Here is a 21,572-nt window from a genome sequence, read left to right on the forward strand (position 1 = left end):
CAAAGAATCAAAGTACACTAATCAACAGTACTATACAGTGACAGCCTCCAAGCAGAGACTAGCATGGACCACTGCTTCAACTAAGAGAACAGCATTGAAAACATTGTAGAGACATAATTCCCTCCAACTAAGAGGATAGCAGTAAGTGACAAAGCTATATAGAGAAGTCAAATCCTTCAAGATAACAGCACTAAGAACATATTCAGTGAGAGCACTGGTACAGAAAGACCATATCCTGTGTGTACGAGCCAGAACTGGTTTTAGGGGGCATCACATAACACTGAGCACTACCCCTACCACCCACCTGGGGTTAACCCTGTGGCGACATGGAGTGTCCTAGTCAGCACTGCCCAGGCCCACTGGCACCTGCACCTGTGCACCTACACTGGTTTACCTTCCACCCTCCTGCTAGGTCCTGCTTGCCTCTGGGCAAGTCTCTCACCCGCAAGTTATTTCCTGGATGGTTTCTAGGGACACTGGGGCCACAATCCTAGGAGTCCCACAGTTCCCAGAAAACACTCACATACCGAGAACACAAACTACCAGGATTTTTCAGTCAGTCTAGGACAACAGAGCTAATAAGCTAATAGGTTTATCATCACAAAAAAAAACAGTGAACGGTAAAAGTTTTAAACAGTAACAGGTAAAATAACAAGAATTCAGTATTAAAGCTAACTAAACAATTTTTTTACTACCATATGCTCACTTTCCATGTGGAGATCAGGAAAAGTAACTGCTCACAGGATTTGAACAGGGTCTCAGTGCAGAGGTCTACGCTCTCCACACTCCCATTCAGGCTAAAGAATTCCAACACCTTTTCAGCTAGATCTTGGGCTTCAAGGCCGATCAGGGTACAGAGCATTAGCCCTAAGGGTATTTGACCAATGGCATTGCACATTACTCTTCCCCTCAGGGGTTTTCTTCTTTTCTTTGGGGAAGGTAAGCTAAAAGGAAAACAGACTTCTGCTACAGCTGAAGTGAGGAGGACAGACACCATCTGCTGGCCAAACAGGGAAGAACCATGAAAGGGAAAAAGTGTTAGAAATAACGTAGTTTTATTACTATTATTATTAAGGCAACTTACAATCACAAGCATGAAAGTTCCCTGTTTCACCACAGGGGGTCACTGGAAACCCTAGAAAAGAGGTGGACAGGGTGCAGTCTAAGTGCAGTCTCATTTCTCACCTTGTCTGTGCAACGCTTGATGTGCTCAGAGGTGAAGTATGGCAGTTGTTTTAGATATGAATCCTTTGACCACATTGCTTGAGTGACCATCTGTGCCAACTCCATGGCTGCCAAAGCAGGACTGAGCCAACCATTACTGGACAGCACATCGACACAGGCTTGAATTAGTCGAATTGCCTGTGAAAGAGACAGAAATGAGGTATACTAGGATACTCTGGATGTGGGGAAAAAGAGCATATGCAAGGCGACAAAGTGTAGAGGAGAGTAGACTGAACTGCTGTGTATATGTAATAATAGACCAAAAAACAAACAAAGAGGAGGGAAAAGGACCTCACAAAACCGTGAGAAACAAAACAAACCAGTGAGGTAAGTCCAAGGAGGATAAAAAGTTCTTTATTGAGAAAACTTGAAACATAAAAATGACCCGACAGGGCTGTGTTTCAGCCCAAAGGCCTGCTTCAGGGGGCTTGATTAATCTCTGATGTTGTAAAATAAGGCTTAACAGGATAAATTGTTGTGAGGATCTAGCCATACAGTCCTTCGGTAATCTTCTGTCTTGCAAATACGCTGCAAAAATTGGCCGTGTAGATGGCCAATGTAAATAATGCAACTGTAACAAAAAAAAAAAAAAAAGAAAAAGCAGGCACACAGAAAGATGACATCTCTCTGGGTAAGCAAATATTATTTTGTTCTGTGCTTTGGTGACTTAATATTGGGATAATAGAGAATTTGGTAGGTTTACTGATAAAAGCAGTTTGAATTTAATAAAAAAAACAAACTTTATTTATGAATTTGTTTAAATTGTGTGAAACTTTTCACCATAGTTTTAAACTTTTAAACCTCTGGCAGAAAATTTAACTACAGCCTCTAGAGCATTACCAGATAGCCTATAGAAAGCAGAGCAGGGCTTAGTAAGAATTTCATTATAAAAAGCAAACTTTAATTTGTTTAAATAGCATAAAACTTTTCCCCATAGTTTTAAACTTAAACTTTCTGCCACAGGTTTAAATTTAACTGTTACAGCCTAAAGCAGTGTTCTTCAACACAAGTCCGTTGGTCAACGGTGACCCCATCTTCTTTTTTTTTTCTACTCTCTGTCTACTCAAATTCACAAACAAAGAAGGAAGTGGATGGGTGGGGGTTGGGGGGGGGGGGGGGGGGACCAGTATGCTTGAAGAACAAGGCAGTTCTCCATAGATGGAGAATGCTCTTCTTGAGGATACCCCCAATGAAAAATCTGAAGGCGAGCTGGTGGGAATTGATGTCATGTCCCAACCCTGAATGGGAAGATATTTTGTGGCTCTCCTTCAGCTCATTTGGATCCAAAATGGCCCCAACTTAAAAATTAATGAAGACCATTAGCCTAGAGCATTACCAGATAGCCTGTAGAAAGCAGAACTGGACCTAGTACTGACATGGACCTTGTTGTTTATGTGTGGACTTGAGTGGTCTGACTTTGTTTTTTTGAAGAGATTGTACTACTAGACATTTTTCATACTGGAGACCCTATTCCACCGACATAGGTCTATGTTTCGCTGTGCGCTGTGTCAAGGTAGTCTCCTGTTTATCGGGTCTCCAGTATGAACTCTACTAAAGCTGAGAAAGCTAAGTACTCTATTAAAGATTAGATATAGAATTAAGAAATCTCTACATAATTGAAAATAGATAAAAAGAAAAATATGAACTTTGAAAATATTTGTATTAGGATCAATGAGGATTGCGGTGGTGCTCTTTGAAATGTGCTTGGCTCAGTTTAGCCAATACGGAAGCACACTCGCTGATCTGACGATCCTATCGAAAGAAATCTGCCTAATTAGACCTTTATGCATTACTAAGTATCACATTATAGCAGAGGCATGGAGATCAACTGTTTCATCTGTTATTAATACACGAGCACTACTGCATGAAAAAAAAAACAATAAAAAAGTAGCAAACCCTTGGTTTACTGATGAATTGTTAGATATGAAGAGGAAATGTAGATCCTTACAGAGTAAATGGCGGAAGATGAAAGAGGAGGACTTGTACCTACAATGGAGGGAGGCTGTCAGTTTATATAAGAAGGCAATTAAAGATGCAAAAATCTCCTATTATGATATAAAGATACAGGAAGCAAATAACTCTTCAAAGATCTTAAGATTTATCAGGATTCTTAGAGTTTATCGGAGTGGGAGGGCTGTTCTTGGCTGCCATAAAGACTCTTTATTGCAATGCTGCGGCGAGAGTGCTAGTAAATGGGCTCCGCTCGACCCCCTTCTCGGTGGCGAGGGGTACAAGACAGGGGTGTCCCCTTTCCCCACTGTTGTTCCTTCTGTATCTGGAGCCGCTTTTACGTACAATATTGAAGGATCCAGACATTAGGGGAGTGACATGCCGTGGGAGGGAGACGCGAGTGCTTGCCTTTGCGGACGACCTCTTTCTGACCCTCACACAGCCTTCCGTCTCAGTCCCCCATGTACTTGAGGTTATAAAGGAGTTCGGTTTTTTTTTCTGGTCTTACTCTCAACTTACAAAAATCAGTGGCTCTGCCGGTTCAATCTGTGATAAGGGAGGAGTGGGCGGGGGAATTCCCATTCCAATGGGCTGAGGGGAAGGTCGTTATCTGGTGTGTGGATTACATCTGACCTGGCCAGGTTGTCCGCCACAAACTTAACACCAATGAGGGATAACCTTATGAATACTCTGCGGGGATGGAGGGGGCTTCCACTCTCGTTACAGGGCCGCATTGCTTTATACAACATGATCCTATTCCTAAATGGACATACATCTTACAGATGCTACCACTTGTCTTGACCCACAAAGAAGAATTGTGGCTTCAAAAGCAGCTTAATGGGTTTCTATGGCAGGGAAAAAGAGCACGAATTGGGATCAAGACACTAATGCGACCACGGGGAAGGGGAGGATTGGGGCTTCTGGACCTGAAACTTTCTCCTTAGCCAGCTGTATGCGCCATTTATCGGATTGGTTTAGATCCACTGAATTCTTCTCATGCACGGGGGTCGAGACTACCTTAATGGAACCTCTTCACTATGCATATTGGCTGCAGGCCCCCTCAGACCAACTTCCCCCCTTGGGCCCCTATCGAATCATTTTGAACCCTCTACGTAAAACATGGCAATGGCTCAGTAAAACTTTTAAATGGGACAAATCAGTGTCGCCCTTGCTGCCAATCCGGGGTAATCTGGCTTTCCCGGAGGGGGGGTCCTCAACTCTGTGGAGGAGGTGGTCTTCCCGGGGGATCCGCTTTTTATTCCAGGTGGTCACGGAGCAGGGAGGTATAAAACCGTTCCAATCCATATGTGAAGAATTTGGTTTAGACAGGGGTGACGCTTTTGCCTATTTACAGCTAAAACATTATGTGCGGTCACTGCCGACCAGTTCCTTGACTAGAGGGGTGTGGGAACGTCAGGATGAGCTGTTGGGGTTAGAGGCGCAGCTGAGAACTCCTCTGAAATATTATCATGGTTGCTTACGAGACTCTATGCCACCACTTGACATCACTTCTGTATGCACTCGGTGGAGTCAAGAGCTGAAATGGCGTCTAGAACCCCAACAGTTAGAGCTTTGTCTGAAGTTGATGTGCAGAGTGACAGAGAATGCGGCGTGGTGGGAATTGAACTACAAGTTCCTACTGCGCTTACACATCTCACCCCATAGGGCCTTTAGAGCAACTCTGAGAGAGTCAGATGATTGCCCCAAGTGTACTGGAAAGAGCGCCACTTTAGGCCATATGTTTTGGTCTTGTCCGCTGGTGCATTCTTTTTGGTTGGATATGGGAAAACAGGTATCAAGACTGTGGAAAATGCGATGGAAACCAGCCCCTGGCCAGCTGTTTGATGTGTTTTTAGTGCAAGGGCCCATGCCTGAGGGAATGAAAGATTTTTGAAGAGATCTGTACTGATGGGGAAAAGAACTATCTTGCAACAATGGCTCAACAGGGAGGGCCCCCTGCATAGCGCATTGGCGAGGCGCCATGATGCAGTGCTGCTCAGTGGAGAGCAGAGGGTCCGTGATCTTGCCTCTAAGCGAGGAGACCATTTTTGCAAGATCTGGTCTCCGTATTGGGACACGCTCACTTCCCATGGCAAAAGTAGATTATTAATTGTTAGGGGGATGGGGAGGGGTGGGGAGGGAGGTTGGGGGGGTTTATGCGGGGGGGGGGGGGGGGGGGGGGGGGGCATAATTGACTAATGGAAAATTGTATGATGGCACCTTTATATATAGGCCTTATCCTGTTCCTATTATTCAGTGCAATGTTTGTGGTTTTGGCATATTGTACCGTGTTTTGTTGTGCCAATAAACAATATATAAAAAAAAAAAGATTTATCAGGATTTAACTTGTACAGAGTGCTTATAGCACCTCAAAAATATAGCATCTGGCAGATAAGTTGGCATTATACTTTCATACTAAAGTTAATAATATTCAATTCAGCAAGACAGGGCTGAGGTTAGAGACACATCAATTGAGATAACAAAAGATTCAAAGATAGGGATTCCCGCTAATAGATGTTGGAATACTTTTTCTTTAATCTCATTGAAAACTGTTTCATTAGCTATAAAGAAATTGGCAAAGAAAGATCGTTCATTGGATATTTGTCTAGTTTTCTATTTTGATACTATGCCTATCTCTATATTAAAATTACACATCTTTACAAGAAGGAATTTATCCGGTAGAAGTGGCTGAGATAATATTTACACCAATTCCTAAAAATATGGAAGGCGATCTTAGTTGTGCTGACAACTTTAGACCAGTTGCCAGTATTCCATGGATTGCAAAACTTTTGGAATTTATAGTTAATTTTCAATTTTCAGAGTACCTCATTAGTTCATCTTTGTTATGTTTCACAATACGATTTCCATGCAATGCATAATACGGAGACAATGTTACTCACTAGTGTCAGAAGTAAGAAGATATCTAGCTTTAGGAAAAGATGTAGTACTTCTATAATTTGATATTTCAGCAGCATTTAATGCCATCGATCATGATTTGCTATTAAGTAGATTAAGTAGAAATGGGTATAGGTGGATCGACTATAAATCGTTTTTCTGCCTTTTTAAAAAATAGATCATATTTCATCTTGAAAAATGCAGTTAAGTCAGAAAGTTGGCGGTCAAACTGCAGGGTTCCTCAGGATTCACCGCTGTCCCCCCAGCTTTTTAATCTTTATACCAGTCCTTTAGGAGATTATTTGAAAAGTAAAAAAAAGTTACTCCCTTTCATATACAGATGACATATTTATGCTCGGTCCTGAACATGATTCTGTGTATGAGACTATCTTTGCTGTAAAGAACTATATTTCAATAGTTGAAAGCTGGGTTATGCTAAATTTTCTTAAACTGAATGTTAAAAAAACTAAACTACTATGGTTTGGGAATCAGCAACAAGTTTTAGAAAAATCGATTGTTTTGAGCTCTGGGAATCTCCTTGAAATTAGAAAACAAGTCCAGGGTTCTAGGAATTATATTAGACTCAAAACTAACTTTTGAGGACCAGATGAATATATTGGCAAAAATGCTTTCTCAGTCTAAGGAGACAAAGTGATACACTCTTACTTGAGCACCTCTACTTTTAGAACTGTAGCTTTAGCAATATTGTTACCTTGGATTACTGTAACTCTTTGTTGCATGTTTATAGAACAATACAAAGAAAGTAGTTCCCATTATTGCTTAATACCGTAGCAAGGCTAATTCTAATTCCATGAGCCCACATCTCTGTAAAGTTACACTGGCTTAAGACTGATTCTAGGATTCATTTTAAAATTGCTTGTCCAGGGTTCAAATGCATTCATGGCCAGAATTCATAACCAGTGGGAGAGATTCTTCAGTTTTTAAGTCATAGTAATCATTTAAGTAGTAAGACAAATCTATTACTTAATACTCCCTTCAGTAAAAAGGATGATTTCCAGTTTTTTGGGAGCAGTCATTTGGATTCCAAGCAAGGAGAATCTGGAACACTATTCCAACTGATATATAAACTATGCCTTCTTATATTCTTTTTCGTAAGAAACAAAAGACATTTTTTTTTACAAGTGTTCTGATCTGATTAAATGATATAATTTTTGAAGTGTTATAGTTTATAGTGACAATTATGTAAATTCCTTCCTCTTAGAAGGTATCTTGATTTGTACTCTGCTTTGCACCTTAAGGTTTAAAGGCAGATAAGTCCCCATATAGAAAAAAAATAGAATTGAATTAACTTGAAAAATTCTTTTGAGGTGATTGAATGTTTTAAATTTCAACTGAGTCTATTTTTTGTCAGAAGAGTCTCGATGAGATAGCGAATGATACATACCTGTAGCAGGTGTTCTCCGAGGACAGCAGGCTGATTGTTCTCACGACTGGGTTGACGTCCACGGCAGCCCCCACCAACCGGAACAAAACTTTGCGGGCGGTCCCGCACGCAGGGCACGCCCACCGCACATGCGCGGCCGTCTTCCCGCCCGTGCGCGACCGTTCCCGCTCAGTTGAATGACAAGCAAAATGAGTAAAAATGCAACTCCAAAGGGGAGGAGGGAGGGTAGGTGAGAACAATCAGCCTGCTGTTCTCGGAGAACACCTGCTACAGGTATGTATCATTCGCTTTCTCCGAGGACAAGCAGGCTGCTTGTTCTCACGACTGGGGTATCCCTAGCTCTCAGGCTCACTCAAAACAAGAACCCAGGTCAATTGAACCTCGCAACGGCGAGGGTATAACAGAAATTGACCTACGAAGAACAACTAACAGAGTGCAGCCTGACCAGAATAAATTCGGGTTCTGGAGGGTGGAGTTGGATTTAAACCCCAAACAGATTCTGCAGCACCGACTGCCCGAACCGACTGTCGCGTCGGGTATCCTGCTGGAGGCAGTAATGTGATGTGAATGTGTGGACAGATGACCACGTTGCAGCCTTGCAAATCTCTTCAATAGTGGCTGACTTCAGGTGAGCCACCGACGCTGCCATGGCTCTGACACTATGAGCCGTGACATGACCCTCAAGAGTCAGCCCAGCCTGGGCGTAAGTGAAGGAAATGCAATCTGCTAGCCAATTGGAGATGGTGCGTTTCCCGACAGCGACCCCTTTCCTGTTGGGGTCGAAAGAAACAAACAATTGGGCGGACTGTCTGTGGGGCTGTGTCCGCTCCAAATAGAAGGCCAACGCTCGCTTGCAGTCCAATGTGTGCAACTGACGTTCAGCAGGGCGGGTATGCGGTCTGGGAAAGGCAAGACAATTGACTGGTTGAGATGGAACTCCGACACCACCTTTGGCAGGAACTTAGGGTGAGTACGGAGCACTACTCTGTTATGATGAAATTTAGTATACGGAGCATGAGCTACCAGGGCTTGAAGCTCACTGACCCTACGAGCTGAAGTAACTGCCACCAAGAAAATGACCTTCCAGGTCAAGTACTTCAGATGGCATGAATTCAGTGGCTCAAAAGGAGGTTTCATCAGCTGGGGGAGGACGACGTTGAGATCCCATGACACTGTGGGAGGCTTGACAGGGGGCTTTGACAAAAGCAAGCCTCTCATGAATCGAACGACTAAAGGCTCTCCAGAGATGGCTTTACCCTCTACACGAAGATGGTAAGCACTAATCGCACTAAGGTGATTCCTTACTGAGTTGGTCTTGAGGCCAGACTCTGATAAGTGCAGAAGGTATTCAAACAGGTTCTGTGCAGGACAAGAACGAGGTTCTAGGGCCTTGCTCTCACACCAAACGACAAACCTCCTCCACTTGAAAAAGTAACTCTTCTTAGTGGAATCCTTCCTAGAGGCAAGCAAGACACGGGAGACACCCTCAGACAGACCCAACGCAGCGAAGTCTACGCCGTCAACATCCAGGCCGTGAGAGCCAGAGACTGAAGGTTGGGGTGCAGAAGCGCTCCGTCGTTCTGCGAAATGAGAGTCGGAAAACACTCCAATCTCCACGGTTCTTCGGAGGACAACTCCAGAAGAAGAGGGAACCAGATCTGACGGGGCCAAAAGGGCGCTATCAGAATCATGGTGCCGTGGTCTTGCTTGAGCTTCAGTAAGGTCTTCCCCACCAAAGGTATGGGAGGATAAGCATACAGGAGGCCGGTCCCCCAATGGAGGAGAAAGGCATCCGACGCTAGTCTGCCGTGTGCCTGTAGTCTGGAACAGAACAGAGGCAGCTTGTGGTTGGTCTGAGAGGCGAAAAGATCCACCGAGGGAGTGCCCCACTCTCGGAAGATCTTGCGTACCACTCTGGAATGGAGCGACCACTCGTGCGGTTGCATGACTCTGCTCAGTCTGTCGGCCAGACTGTTGTTTACACCTGCCAGGTATGTGGCTTGGAGAAGCATGCCGAACTGGCAGGCCCAACGCCACATCCCGACGGCTTCCTGACACAGGGGGCGAGATCCGGTGCCCCCCTGCTTGTTGATGTAATACATTGCAACCTGATTGTCTGTCCGAATTTGGATAATTTGACAGGACAGCCGATCTCTGAAAGCCTTCAGTGCGTTCCAGACCGCTCAGAGCTCCAGGAGGTTGATCTGCAGATCCTTTTCCTGGAGGGACCACAGTCCCTGGGTGTGAAGCCCATCAACATGAGCTCCCCACCCCAGGCGAGATGCATCCGTCGTTAGCACTTTCGTGGGCTGTGGAATTTGGAATGGGCATCCCAGGGTCAAATTGGTCCGAATGGTCCACCAGTGCAGTGAAGTGCGGCAGCTGATGGACAGGCGGATGACATCTTCTAGATTCCCGGTGGCCTGGCACCACTGGGAAGCTAGGGTCCATTGAGCAGATCTCATGTGAAGACGAGCCATGGGAGTCACATGAACTGTAGAGGCCATATGACCTAGGAGTCTCAACATCTGCCGAGCTGTGATCTGCTGAGACGCTCTGGTCTGGGAAGCGAGGGACAGGAGGTTGTGGGCCCTCGCTTCGGGAAGAAAGGCCTGAGCCATCTGAGAATTCAGCAGAGCTCCTATGAATTCTAGAGACTGGACTGGCTGAAGATGGGACTTTGGGTAATTTATCACAAACCCCAGCAGCTCCAGGAGGTGAATAGTGTACTGCATGGACCGGAGAGCTCCTGCCTCCGAGGTGTTCTTGACCAGCCAATCGTTGAGATATGGGAACACGTGCACTCCCAGCTTGCGTAGATACGCCGCTACCACCACGAGGCACTTCGTGAACCCCCTTGGGGCAGAGGCGAGCCCAAAGGGCAGCACACAATACTGAAAGTGCCCTGTGCCCAGGCGAAATCTGAGATACTGTCTGTGAGCTGGCAGTATCGGGATGTGAGTGTATGCGTCCTTTAAATCCAGGGAACATAGCCAATCGTTTTTCTGAATCATTGGTAGAAGGGTGCCCAAGGAAAGCATCCTGAACTTCTCTTTGACCAGGTATTTGTTCAGGCCTCTCAGGTCTAGGATGGGGCGCATCCCCCCTGTCTTCTTTTCCACAAGGAAGTACCTGGAATAGAATCCCTGCCCTTCCTGCCCAGGTGGCACGGGCTCGACCGCATTGGCGCTGAGAAGGGCGGAGAGTTCCTCTGCAAGTACCTGCTTGTGATGGGAGCTGAAGGATTGGGCTCCCGGAGGACAATTTGGTGGAGGGGAGGCCAAATTCAGGGTGTATCCGCACCGCACTATTTGGAGAACTCACTGGTCGGAGGTTAAAAGAGGCCACCTTTGGTGAAAAAGTTTTAACCTCCCCCCGACTGGCAGATCGTCCGGCACGGACACTTTGATGGCGGCTATGTTCCCATGGATCCAGTCAAAAGCCCGTCCCCGGCTTTTGCTGTGGAGGCGCAGGGGGCTGCTTAGGCGTCAATACCGATGCCGTCGAAGTCGACGTCGAGGGGCCGGCGCAAGTTCCAAAAAGACGGTCCCGTAGAACTTGCCTCGCCACCTGTGTCCGTTTCCGTAAACCGAGACACAAGGTGCACGTCTTGGTATCGTGCTCCGGCCCGAGGCACTGGAGGCACCAAGCGTGAGTGTCGGTCTGCGAGATATGCCGGCCGCACCGACCACACTTCTTAAATCCACTCGGGACCTTCGAGGACATCGACGGAAAAATCGCGTCGGCGAAGTCAAAGTCGTCAATGGTGGCGGTAAAATTCACACCTCGAAAAATAAATCGACCGCGCGGCCACAAGGTCGCAACGAGACACCCCCGCTAAAAAACGAGGGATAACAAGTTCTTCTCGTTTTCGTTTTTTTTTTTTTTTTTAACAAAATAAAACAGAGAAGCAAAGAAAAACACAACGAAGAAAATCTCGCAGCGAAAGCGCGATCCGGTTTCCAGGGCTGACAGAGAGAGACGAACGCGGCTCTCTCCAGCGCAGAAAAGAAAAAACTGAGCGGGAACGGTCGCGCACGGGCGGGAAGACGGCCGCGCATGCGCGGTGGGCATGCCCTGCGTGCGGGACTGCCCGCAAAGTTTTGTTCCGGTTGGTGGGGGCTGCCGTGGACGTCAACCCAGTCGTGAGAACAAGCAGCCTGCTTGTCCTCGGAGAAATTTGAAAGACACTAATAAATTTCACAGATCTGACAGACTATTCTATTTGGGGGTCCTAGTAAAGTGAATGCAGCTTCTAAGGCTATAACTGTATTCTCAACAGTGTATCTACTCTCAGGCAAATAGGAACCTCTGGTTCTGCAGGCTCATTCTAGTGGAGGAGAAGCCTAATGGTTAGAGCAGCGGACTTTGATCCTAGTGAACTGGGTTCAATTCTCACTGTAGCTCCTTGCAACTTTGGAAAGGTCACCTTAACCCTCCATTGCTCCAAGCACAAAAACTTAGACTGTGAACCCTCTAGGGACAGAGAAAGTACCTGTATATAAATGTGTACGGCACTGTGTATGTCTAGTAGCACTATAGTAGGCGTAGTAGCATTGTAAGGCAGTTACATGGTCGTTGCTTCATGCATCTGTACAGACTCAATGTTGCACTGAGGAAGCTTCCCTTGGAGCTGTGGTGATTACAGCAGGAGCATGGCCTAGTGGTTAGGGTGGTGGACTTTGGTCCTGGGGAACTGAGGAACTGAGTTTGATTCCCACTTCAGACACAGGCAGCTCCTTGTGACTGTGGGCAAGTCACTTAACCCTCCATTGCCCCAAGTACAAATAAGTACCTGTATACAATATGTAAGCCGCATTGAGCCTGCCATGAGTGGGAAAGCGCGGGGTACAAATGTAACAAAAATAAAAAAAATAAGGGTTGCTTTGTTTTGTCCCATAGGTCCTGGATGATTCTGGTAAGGACACCAAGGAAAGAGAAATTAGGTCTTACCTGATAATTTTCTTTCCTTTAGTCCCACTAGACCAGTCCAGATTCCCATCCGGTTAAAAAAAAAAAAACAACCCCGGAAGAGAATTGAGTGTTGCAGGGGAATGGAACTGGAGACTGGCGTTTTGATTTTCCATAGTTGACTTTCCATTTCTTTTTACAGTGTTCTGTCAATTTTGAGTGTGTAAGGGTATTTTAAGAAGGATTATTATTCAATTCTCCATGCTACACTACTTTGATAGCGAAATAGTGAGAGAGTGTGGAGCTGCACAGTGCTCTCTTAGGGTAGAATACACAATTCTGTATTCTGTATCTCCACCTGTTGGTAGATGGATGTAAACCTGCAGGTAAGACCTAATTTCTCTTTTAGTAATTTCTGTGGTAGATTATTTAAAATAAGTGGAAATGGTTTATCAGCTTGGCTAAGAAACTGAAGAGAAAAGGTAATATGAAAAGAAAAACAAGAAAAAAAGTCAGAAGACAACGAAAGCAAAGGAGAAACTGAGAACAAACAGTATGACAAAGAAAATAATTTTTGGTTTCAGATTATTGCATGCATATGCCTGTGAAAATTTCTACACTTAATATAGGAAGATGTTGTGTGACCTATGACACAAAAGAGAACTTTATTAACCTTTCGTCTACTGCACCTCAGCCAAGACTGCACCTACACCACTTGCCTTTAATCTCATCCTAATTCTCCTCCACTCCTCCTGAGTTCTACAGAAGCCTATCACCCCCGCCCCCCGATGCCACTTCCCATGCTAAGCAATTTCGAGCTGCCATAGCCACTCCTGGATTACTCCCACATTGCCTGCCTTTAACCCTATTCCTACCCCACTCCTTGCATTCTTTCCTGCAATGATCTCACATGTTTTGTTTTAAACTCTATCTTTAGTACCCTCCTTCCTCTATCTCTTCCTGAGCTGTTCCTATACCTTTTGCTTATAACCCAATCCCCTTCCTTTGTCTCCCCTTCTTGGGCTGCTCTCAATACATACCTTGCTTAGGATATCCTCTGTGTCAGACTGCAGCTCTGCGCTCAGCTGCATGCGGGTTAGATGTGCTTGCAGCAATAAATTTGTCTTCACATGAGGGTCATTGAACTTGGGGTTGTTCAGTTTATGTGGAACTTTCTGAGCTAGCTGGAAAGGTAAGGAAAATGAGTTCAACCAATCAATTCAGCATGATCTTCAGCACAAAAGTCAAGCTAGAACTTGAGCTCATTTTAACATTTAAAGATTCTGGAAAGAACTGAATTTTAACATTCACAAGCAATTTGTGCTCCTCTGGGGTAGTTCCAGGACATGCACAGCTTCTCTTCCTTTATTCACCTGTCGCAGGAGGTTGTCCTCATGGTGGCGGATAGGAATATTTTCATATTCTGCAGCATTGGAGATAATTTCTATCAGTCCACGTACTTTAGTCTTGGCATTTAATGACATACTGAATAATTCTGCAGGAAAAAAAAAACAAAACGTAAGATGTGCCATAATGCTCCAAAGGTCCATATAGGCCATAAATCTCTGGGCAGGATCCCAAAGAGTAAATTCATTCTCTATTACTCACCCCAAAGGAAATGGTGGCTTTTCCCAAGACTACTTGGCTAAAAAAGTAGTAAAGCAGAGATTTTCAACCTTTTTCGTCTCACAGCACACTTACACAACGCTAAAATTGTCAAGGAACACCCTCCTACACATGGTCCAGCATTTTACTCTCTACCGCATCCCCACCCCCAAAGTCCAGCATTTACCTTCTCTCTCTCCCCCCCCCCCCCCTCACAAATAGTTCAGCACCTCTCCCTCTTGTCCTCTCTCCAGCCGGCAACAAAGCTCAACCCTCCCCCCCCCCCCCCCCCCAATATGTACCTTTTTAAAAGTTTCTTGTCGGCAGCAGCTTGCAGCAATTCATACAGCCTGAGAAGCCTCTGGGGTTGATGCGAGCAGGCTGTATGAATCACTGCTCTCTGCCGCCAACCACTAAAATACTTTAACCCTCAACTCCCGGGGGGGCAGGAAGGAGGAGGGGCCTAAGGAGAGGAGGGAGGGTAGGGATAGGGTTTTTTTGGGGGGGAGGGGAAAAGGGGGAGGGTTAAAATGTTAAATATGTTGACGAAATATGCAGTATTGTATTTGGCTGTTCAGTTGTATTGTGTAAGTGCTGTCACCAATAAAAAAAGTTGAACATAACCCTCAACTCCCGCAGCACACTTGTGGACCTGTCACGGCACACCAGCTGAAAAACACTGGCTTAAGGACGTCTATGTCTATATCTTTTTTTAAAGCTAACTACACAAACTACCATAACCTCATCATCCAGCAACAAATTTCACCAATATGCTACCTAACAGCGCTTCTCAACCCTCTTCTGAAGGCCCACCAAGCTAGTCAGGTTTTCAGGATTACCACAGTAAATATGCATTTGATAGATTTACACATATTGAAGACCTATTCATTTAACTGAATTTAATATCAAGGTTTAATATTTAACATCAGGATTGAGTACACCAATATTAAAAACAAATAAATCCATTGTATGCAACTCTACCACCTGTCCATTCATTGTGGTAATGCTGAAAACCTGACTGGCTAGGAGTGCCTCCAGGAAAGAGTTGAAAAGCACTGTTTTAAATCTTAGTATCTCCCCTCATCTGATATGGCTACTTAGCCTTTGTTGCGTGAAGGTTTGAGTTATTGTGAGCTATTTGTTTAGATTTTATGTATGTTTTATCTGTAAGCCGCTTAGGTGTAAAGCTGGTTATAAATTTTATAAATAAAATAAATCTTAGAATTACTTGAACCCTATGTGCTCATTTCAATCCACTCAAGACTTTTTAGACATTTACATATCTCCTCTCAGCCATCTTCTCCGAGCTGAAGAGCTTTAAAATGTTTAGTCTTTCTTCACAGGGAAGCCATTCTACCCTCTGTTATTTTGGTTGCCCCTTTCTGTGCCTTTTCTAGTTCTGCTTTTTTGACTTGAACTGTACATAGTACTCAGGTGTGATCAGATACAAAGGCAGTATAGTACTGTTTTATTCTCCATCTCTTTCCAAACGCCTTTTTGACCACTGACAAGATTTCAACATATCATCCACAATGGCCTTTTCCTGGATGGTGACTCCTACTGTGGGAGCCCAGCACTATGTGCCTACAGTTAGGATTATTTTTTTTCCTATATGCATCACTTTGCATTTGTCCACTTTAAATTTCATTTGCCATTTAGATGCCCAATCTCGCCAGGTTCTCCTGCAGCTCTTCACAATCTGCTTACGATTTAACAACTCTGGATAATTTTGTGTCACCAAGAAAGTGAATTACATCACTCATTGCTTCCTTTTCCAGATCATTTATAAATGTTATAATGCAATATTCCCCGTACAGACCCCCGAGGCAGTCTCCTATGTACTCTTCTCTGTTGGAAAGAAAAAAAAAAAAAAAAGACGACTATTTTGTCCTACTCTTTTCTAACTTTCAGCGTGTTTCCAATGTACAATAGGGCATTGTCTCCTATACTATGACTTTTTTTTAAAAGAAGAATTTTATTGATTCAATGATAAGCCAATACAATAGAAATATAGAACAATGCAACGGGGTACAGTCTGTAAATGCTTACCTTACATGAACAAAACATAACAATCCCTCTCCTGGTAAGTACAAATGTCCACAATAGAACAAGGGCCATGGGTATACCAGCGAAAAGCAAGCCAAAAGAAAAGTTAGTATATCCTAGGAAGATAGGGCAGCTGCCCTCCAAGTCGTGAAAATGTCCCATGTCTTATGTAAGATATTATACGATTGTATTTGTAAGCCGTAAGTAGGGACATCAAGCAATAATAATCCAGTAATAAGGAGAAATTAGATCTTACCTGCTAATTTGCTTTCCTTTAGTCCCTCCGGACCGGATCAGGATTGGACTGATGGGTTGTGCTCGCCTTCCAGCAGGTGGAGACTGAGAAAAAAAACTGTGACTCTAGAGAGCCAATAAGAGCCCTGGTCATGTGACCCTAGCCTCAGTATTTGACTAACAAAGCAGGAAAGGAAGAAAGAAAGATTAGCTTCTGTGCCCTATGGAATCCTAGCAGCCACAAAGCACTCGGCAATGCCAAGTATTAGAGCTCACCAGCAACTCTCATCAGAGAAGTGGTATGGCCCCTTATGTATTAGAGCTCACCAGCAACTCTCCCCAGAGAAGTGGTATGGCTCACTTGTACTATAGCTCACCAGCAACTCTCCCCAGAGAAGTGGTATGACCCACTTAAAGTTTTACATATATATACCAGCAACTGAGCACCCCAACAACTCTCACCAGAGAAGTGGCATGGCCCTCTTAAAGTTTTATATATATACACCCACATAAAAACAGATAGATATATACCTACACATATATACCAGCCACTGAAGCCACCAGCAACTCCGACCCGAGACGTGGCAAGGTCCACCTAAAGTTCCATAAATACTATCATCTGGTTTATTTATTTATTTATTTTTAAATATTCCGTTGAAAAGATGCCGAAATATGGGAGGGGCCTGGTCCGGAGGGACTAAAGGAAAGCAAATTAGTAGGTAAGATCTAATTTCTCCTTCCTTAGCGTCCCTCCGGACCGGACCAGGATTGGACTGATGGGAAGTACCAAAGCAGTAATCTTAAGGGAGGGATCCTATCAAACCCCTAAGAATATGCAAGTTGCATAGATCGCCTCCTGGCGACATTGAACATGTAGAGGGTATATCAATCAAAAAAGAATGAAGCTAAGGCCAAAATGGCACCTTACCAAATGTGCACCTAGGGCACCAAAAATCGCTGTGCGAAGGAAAGAACCCCGCTTCTCAAGATGTAGCATATGTTATAACACTCTCCGGAAATGGTCCCTCAGTGAGCAGATAAATAGAAGTTATCAATTCCTTAATCCGTCGAGAGATAGTGAGGCTGAAACAACGGCAACCTTACTTTAACTGACTAGAAGGACCAAATAGCTTGTAACAGCTCTCTCTATATAAGAGCTGTTTTAATATGTAAAACATATGTAAAGCATATAATTTCCTGTGATCTTGAATGCCAGCATAAGACCCCAAACCATTAAGAAAAAAGGGATTGGAAAAGATGAAAATGGGAAACTACGGTAGACCGAAAAGTACCACTCAGGTGTAGAAGTACTCCTTACATAGACGTACGAGCTGCTTGGAAAAAAATTCCAAAAAGAAAAAAGTGAAACCTGTATGAGAGAAACTTGCAGTTCCGACACTCCTAGCTGAAGCCATGGCTACTAAAAACAGTGTCTTAAAAGAGAAAGAAACCTTCAAGAAAACAAGATGATTTCAAATTATCGTGCGAAGGAGACTAACGCCCTGCCACTCTAAGGTCTGACAATGTCGCCAAGGCACAGAGGCTGAAAGCTGAGAAGAGAATACTGCAACTACAAAGGATGCCATCCTGCTTAGCAAGGCTGAATGCCTGTCCCAGACTGAGAGCCTGCGCCAGCCTGAGTAAGAGAAAAACAAAGAGGCCAGACTGGGGAAGAGAGAAGCTCCTTTAGAGAAAACAAAAAACCCCCAGGCCCATACAGCGGGAAAAAACCCAGGCTCCATAAAAAGTCAAAATGACAGCCCTAAAAGGCAGCCTGGTATATCTGCAAGGAAAACATAAGGGTTACCCTCCTGAGATCCAAATGCCCGACCTGAAGAGAAGGCCACCATGCCAGAATTGGACGGTATGCTACAGGGCTTGTCAGATGGTAGATACATACAAATGACCCCCCCTGGAATAAAACAGACATCAGCCATGATATAAACCAAACGTCAGTGCTGCCAAAAAGAAAAAAACAGATGTGAACCCACCTAGGAGACAGGACGACTAGAGTCAGAGTGGGAACCGAAGCTGGGCCTCCCCAATGACATCTCACTGCACTGTTCACAAGATTACCCCTTAGTCTGCTTACAGAGAAGAGTGAAACATGCAGGAATAAAATGACCTACCTGTCAATTGTGTAAAGAGGCCACATGCGAGCCCTGGAAAAAAGTAAAATGACCAGATAGCAGAACTGTCAGAGGAAAGGATGTACCTTCTGTACACAAAATGGCCACAGACCTACCAGGGGACCCAATGTCTACACCGAACGAGCCTAAGAAGGCAACAGACCTACCAGGAGACCGAAGACCAATCTGAAAGAACATAAGCTAAAAACAGTCCTGCCAGAGAGCAGGATTGAGTATTTTGAAGTAACCTAAGATGATAACAGTCCTATCAGAGGACATAAAGAGCATTCCGGACTAACATAACATGGCAACAATGCTGACAAAAGACAGAGTGCTCAGAATAAAACGCTAACCCACAGGGATACCTACTTGATCCGAGAGCGAGTGACAGTCCCCTAGAGTGCCAAAATGCCACCCGGAGGAAAAGTTGCAATGTAAAGAGACCACATGTTAGCCCTGAAAGCAAACCGAATGCCAATAGGAAAAGAGGAAAAGTAAGTTGCAAAGTAAAGAGACCACATGGTAGTCCTGGAAGTAAAAACCGAATGCCAGTAGGAATGTCCTACTCAACTAATGCACAAAAACAAGACCAGCAGTCTCAGGAGAAAAAACAAAAGGGAAGCTGAAAAGCAAAGGACCTGCCCCATAAACAACACGCAAAGAAGGCTGCAAATGCTTCAGAACACTCAAAAGAGAAAGAGCACGGAAGTGCAGCTCATGAGACTGCAAAAGGCAATTGCCAAGGGAAAACCTTGCAACTATGTTGCAGGTGACCCCAAAATATTGTGGAGACTGCGAAAGATTTAGACTGTTCTTGGCCACCAGTACTAGGCATCTTGAGAACAAGAAAAATTGAACTCCTCGGTCTGTGACCTGCTGACAAGATTTTTTTTTTTTTTTAATAGCTAGGTGACTAGCCATGAGTGAACAAGAATCTCCTCTTTTCTGAGGGGTAGCATAACTATGGTGAACTTTTAAAGACTGGAAAACAGTGTTGAGAGGGGACATTATTGCGTATTGTGAACTGGTCACCCTTCCAGGACCCAGCCAGGGCTGACCCTGCTTAGCTTCCTTCACACTGGGCTCTTTCCTTCTCAGTAATTCTCCTGAGAGAAATATGCAGAAAGTTTGTGTCAAAAAATGAGCTGCACGAAGCGCCACTATGGATCGAAGGCTCTCGTGATAAAGACTTGAGACTTTGAGAGCGCTCTTGACGGCATTTAGAATTCAAATAGGAGGAAGGAAAATTCCTTCTTAGGAACTAGGTTCTTGTGATAAAGACTTCAGACTTTGAGAGTACACGTGAGATTCCAAATAGGATGAAGGGAAATTCCTTCCTAGGAACTAGAAAGTAAAATTGCATTCAGAAGAATCAAGAGAGGAAATGGTCTAAGGTCCAAGAGCCTTTGTAGGGAGACCCCTATTTCACGTGCCTTGCCGTGAGAGCGATAGAGAAACTACCGAAAAACATGCGAGAGAGGAGGCGAAGTGAAGAGCATAACCAGCTAAAAATACACCGCAAGAACCCCTGGACAGAGGAAATAAGAAGATGACTGCCATGTAAGAGTAGCATGTAACTATGATTTCATGACAAAGTTAAACAGGTGAGAGTGGCATGTACCTATGATTGCATAACCTAAAACTAATAGGTGAGAACAACAGAAGAGACAAATATGCACACATAGAACATATCTGAAGAATAATGTGTAAAAGTGTAATATATAATGCTAGAAATGAATTATCATACCTGGACATAATCATTATGTATTTCATTCATTCATTCAATTATTTAGATTTCACTGCCAAAGTTGCAGTGAATGTAAGAATGCCAGGAAAAGTAAACTTTGAAATCATAGTATTAGTAAAAAATGAAGGTACAACCATGCAGTATCTACATACCCTCAAAGAAAAAAATTTAAAGAAATATGCTACAGCCACAACACTGGAAACCCACAAAGATTACTGTAGATTACAGAGCAACCCACCTAAAATAATAGGCGGAAAAGGATTTGCACAGAGGCACAAGCAAGCCAGAAAGCCTTCCATTTAAAACCTATAATACCTAAAACAGTAACACCCTAGACGAACCATGGATTCCCAAAACTTCCTCAAGGTAATATGAGTTATAATATCTGGAGAATAAGTCAGGAGAGAAAAAAAAATACCCGTCTCCTGAGAATCGACAGAGTACACGAACCACACTGCCTTCCCTTTTGTCTGCATACTAGAAGAAAGAACAGCCGAGAAGCGCTACTGCGAAGAAGCTGCAGCTGCGGGACCAAAATGGCCGCCTTCCGCGCTAAAGATTAAAAGAAAGAGGGAAAATAACGGAGGACACGGCTACAGACACGACGGATCGGGGCAAACAACGAAGCAAGAAAAACGCTGACTCCACCCGACAAAAAGGCCCCAAAGGAACCCGTAACTCCGTAGAAAAAGAATACTCTGGCGCTGACAAAAACATGCTTGAGCCTCCCCTGCATGGCGAAGCTTTTTGCGGCCGAGGACCAACGCTTCGCGCCTTTTTTTTTTTTTAAGAAATCGCTGCTCGCTGCCCAAAACGCGAGGAAAAAAAATGAAGAAAAGAATTCTGAGAAGAAAATGGCTCGAAAGGTCCCAGACAGTATTATCTTAAGCTTCTTTTTTTTTTTTTTTTTAAACAGCTGAGCTAAAAAATAGAAAGGTGCTGAAAAGAAATAAAATAGCACAGAGCTGCCTGCTCGTTAGCAGTCTGGGTTTTGTTTAGTTTTTTTTTTTTTGTTTTTTTCTAAACAGCTGCGCTTGCTCAGTAAAAATCTGGGGAGAGAAAAAATATATGTTCTAGTAACTTCCTAGAGTGGCTGCCTCTCCCAAAGGCAATACACCTTTCTAACCAAAAGGTAGCCCTTCCCAGCTAAGTATGGGAGATGGGGAGGAAGGGGGGAGGGACCCGGGGACACCAGAGTTTACCACCCCAGAGGCTGTAAAAGAAAGAAAAAGGAAACCCTGTCCAGCGTCTAATTGAGATTCCAGGCACAGAAGAAATATTCTGAATATCTCTAATATCTTAAAGAGAAAAAAAGAAAAGAGAGACTAATGGGCTCACTTCCTACCTGCTGGGAGACTGAGAAAATACTGGGGCTAGGGTCACATGACCAGGGCTCTTATTGGCTCTCTAGAGTCACAGTTTTTTT

The 21,572-nt window shown here is 44.2% G+C and overlaps 1 protein-coding gene across 1 annotated transcript in view; it reads right to left on the reverse strand.

Annotated features, from left to right (window-relative positions):
* SNRNP200 (small nuclear ribonucleoprotein U5 subunit 200) overlaps positions 1–21,572 on the reverse strand; it is a 231,109-nt gene that overhangs the window by 4,893 nt on the left and 204,644 nt on the right. The window contains 3 exon segments of the mRNA XM_030201646.1: positions 1,186–1,362; positions 13,426–13,569; positions 13,759–13,880. Coding sequence (XP_030057506.1) covers positions 1,186–1,362; positions 13,426–13,569; positions 13,759–13,880 — 443 coding nt within the window.

This window comes from Microcaecilia unicolor, chromosome 4, assembly GCF_901765095.1.
Source record: "Microcaecilia unicolor chromosome 4, aMicUni1.1, whole genome shotgun sequence".
NCBI lineage: Eukaryota > Metazoa > Chordata > Amphibia > Gymnophiona > Siphonopidae > Microcaecilia > Microcaecilia unicolor.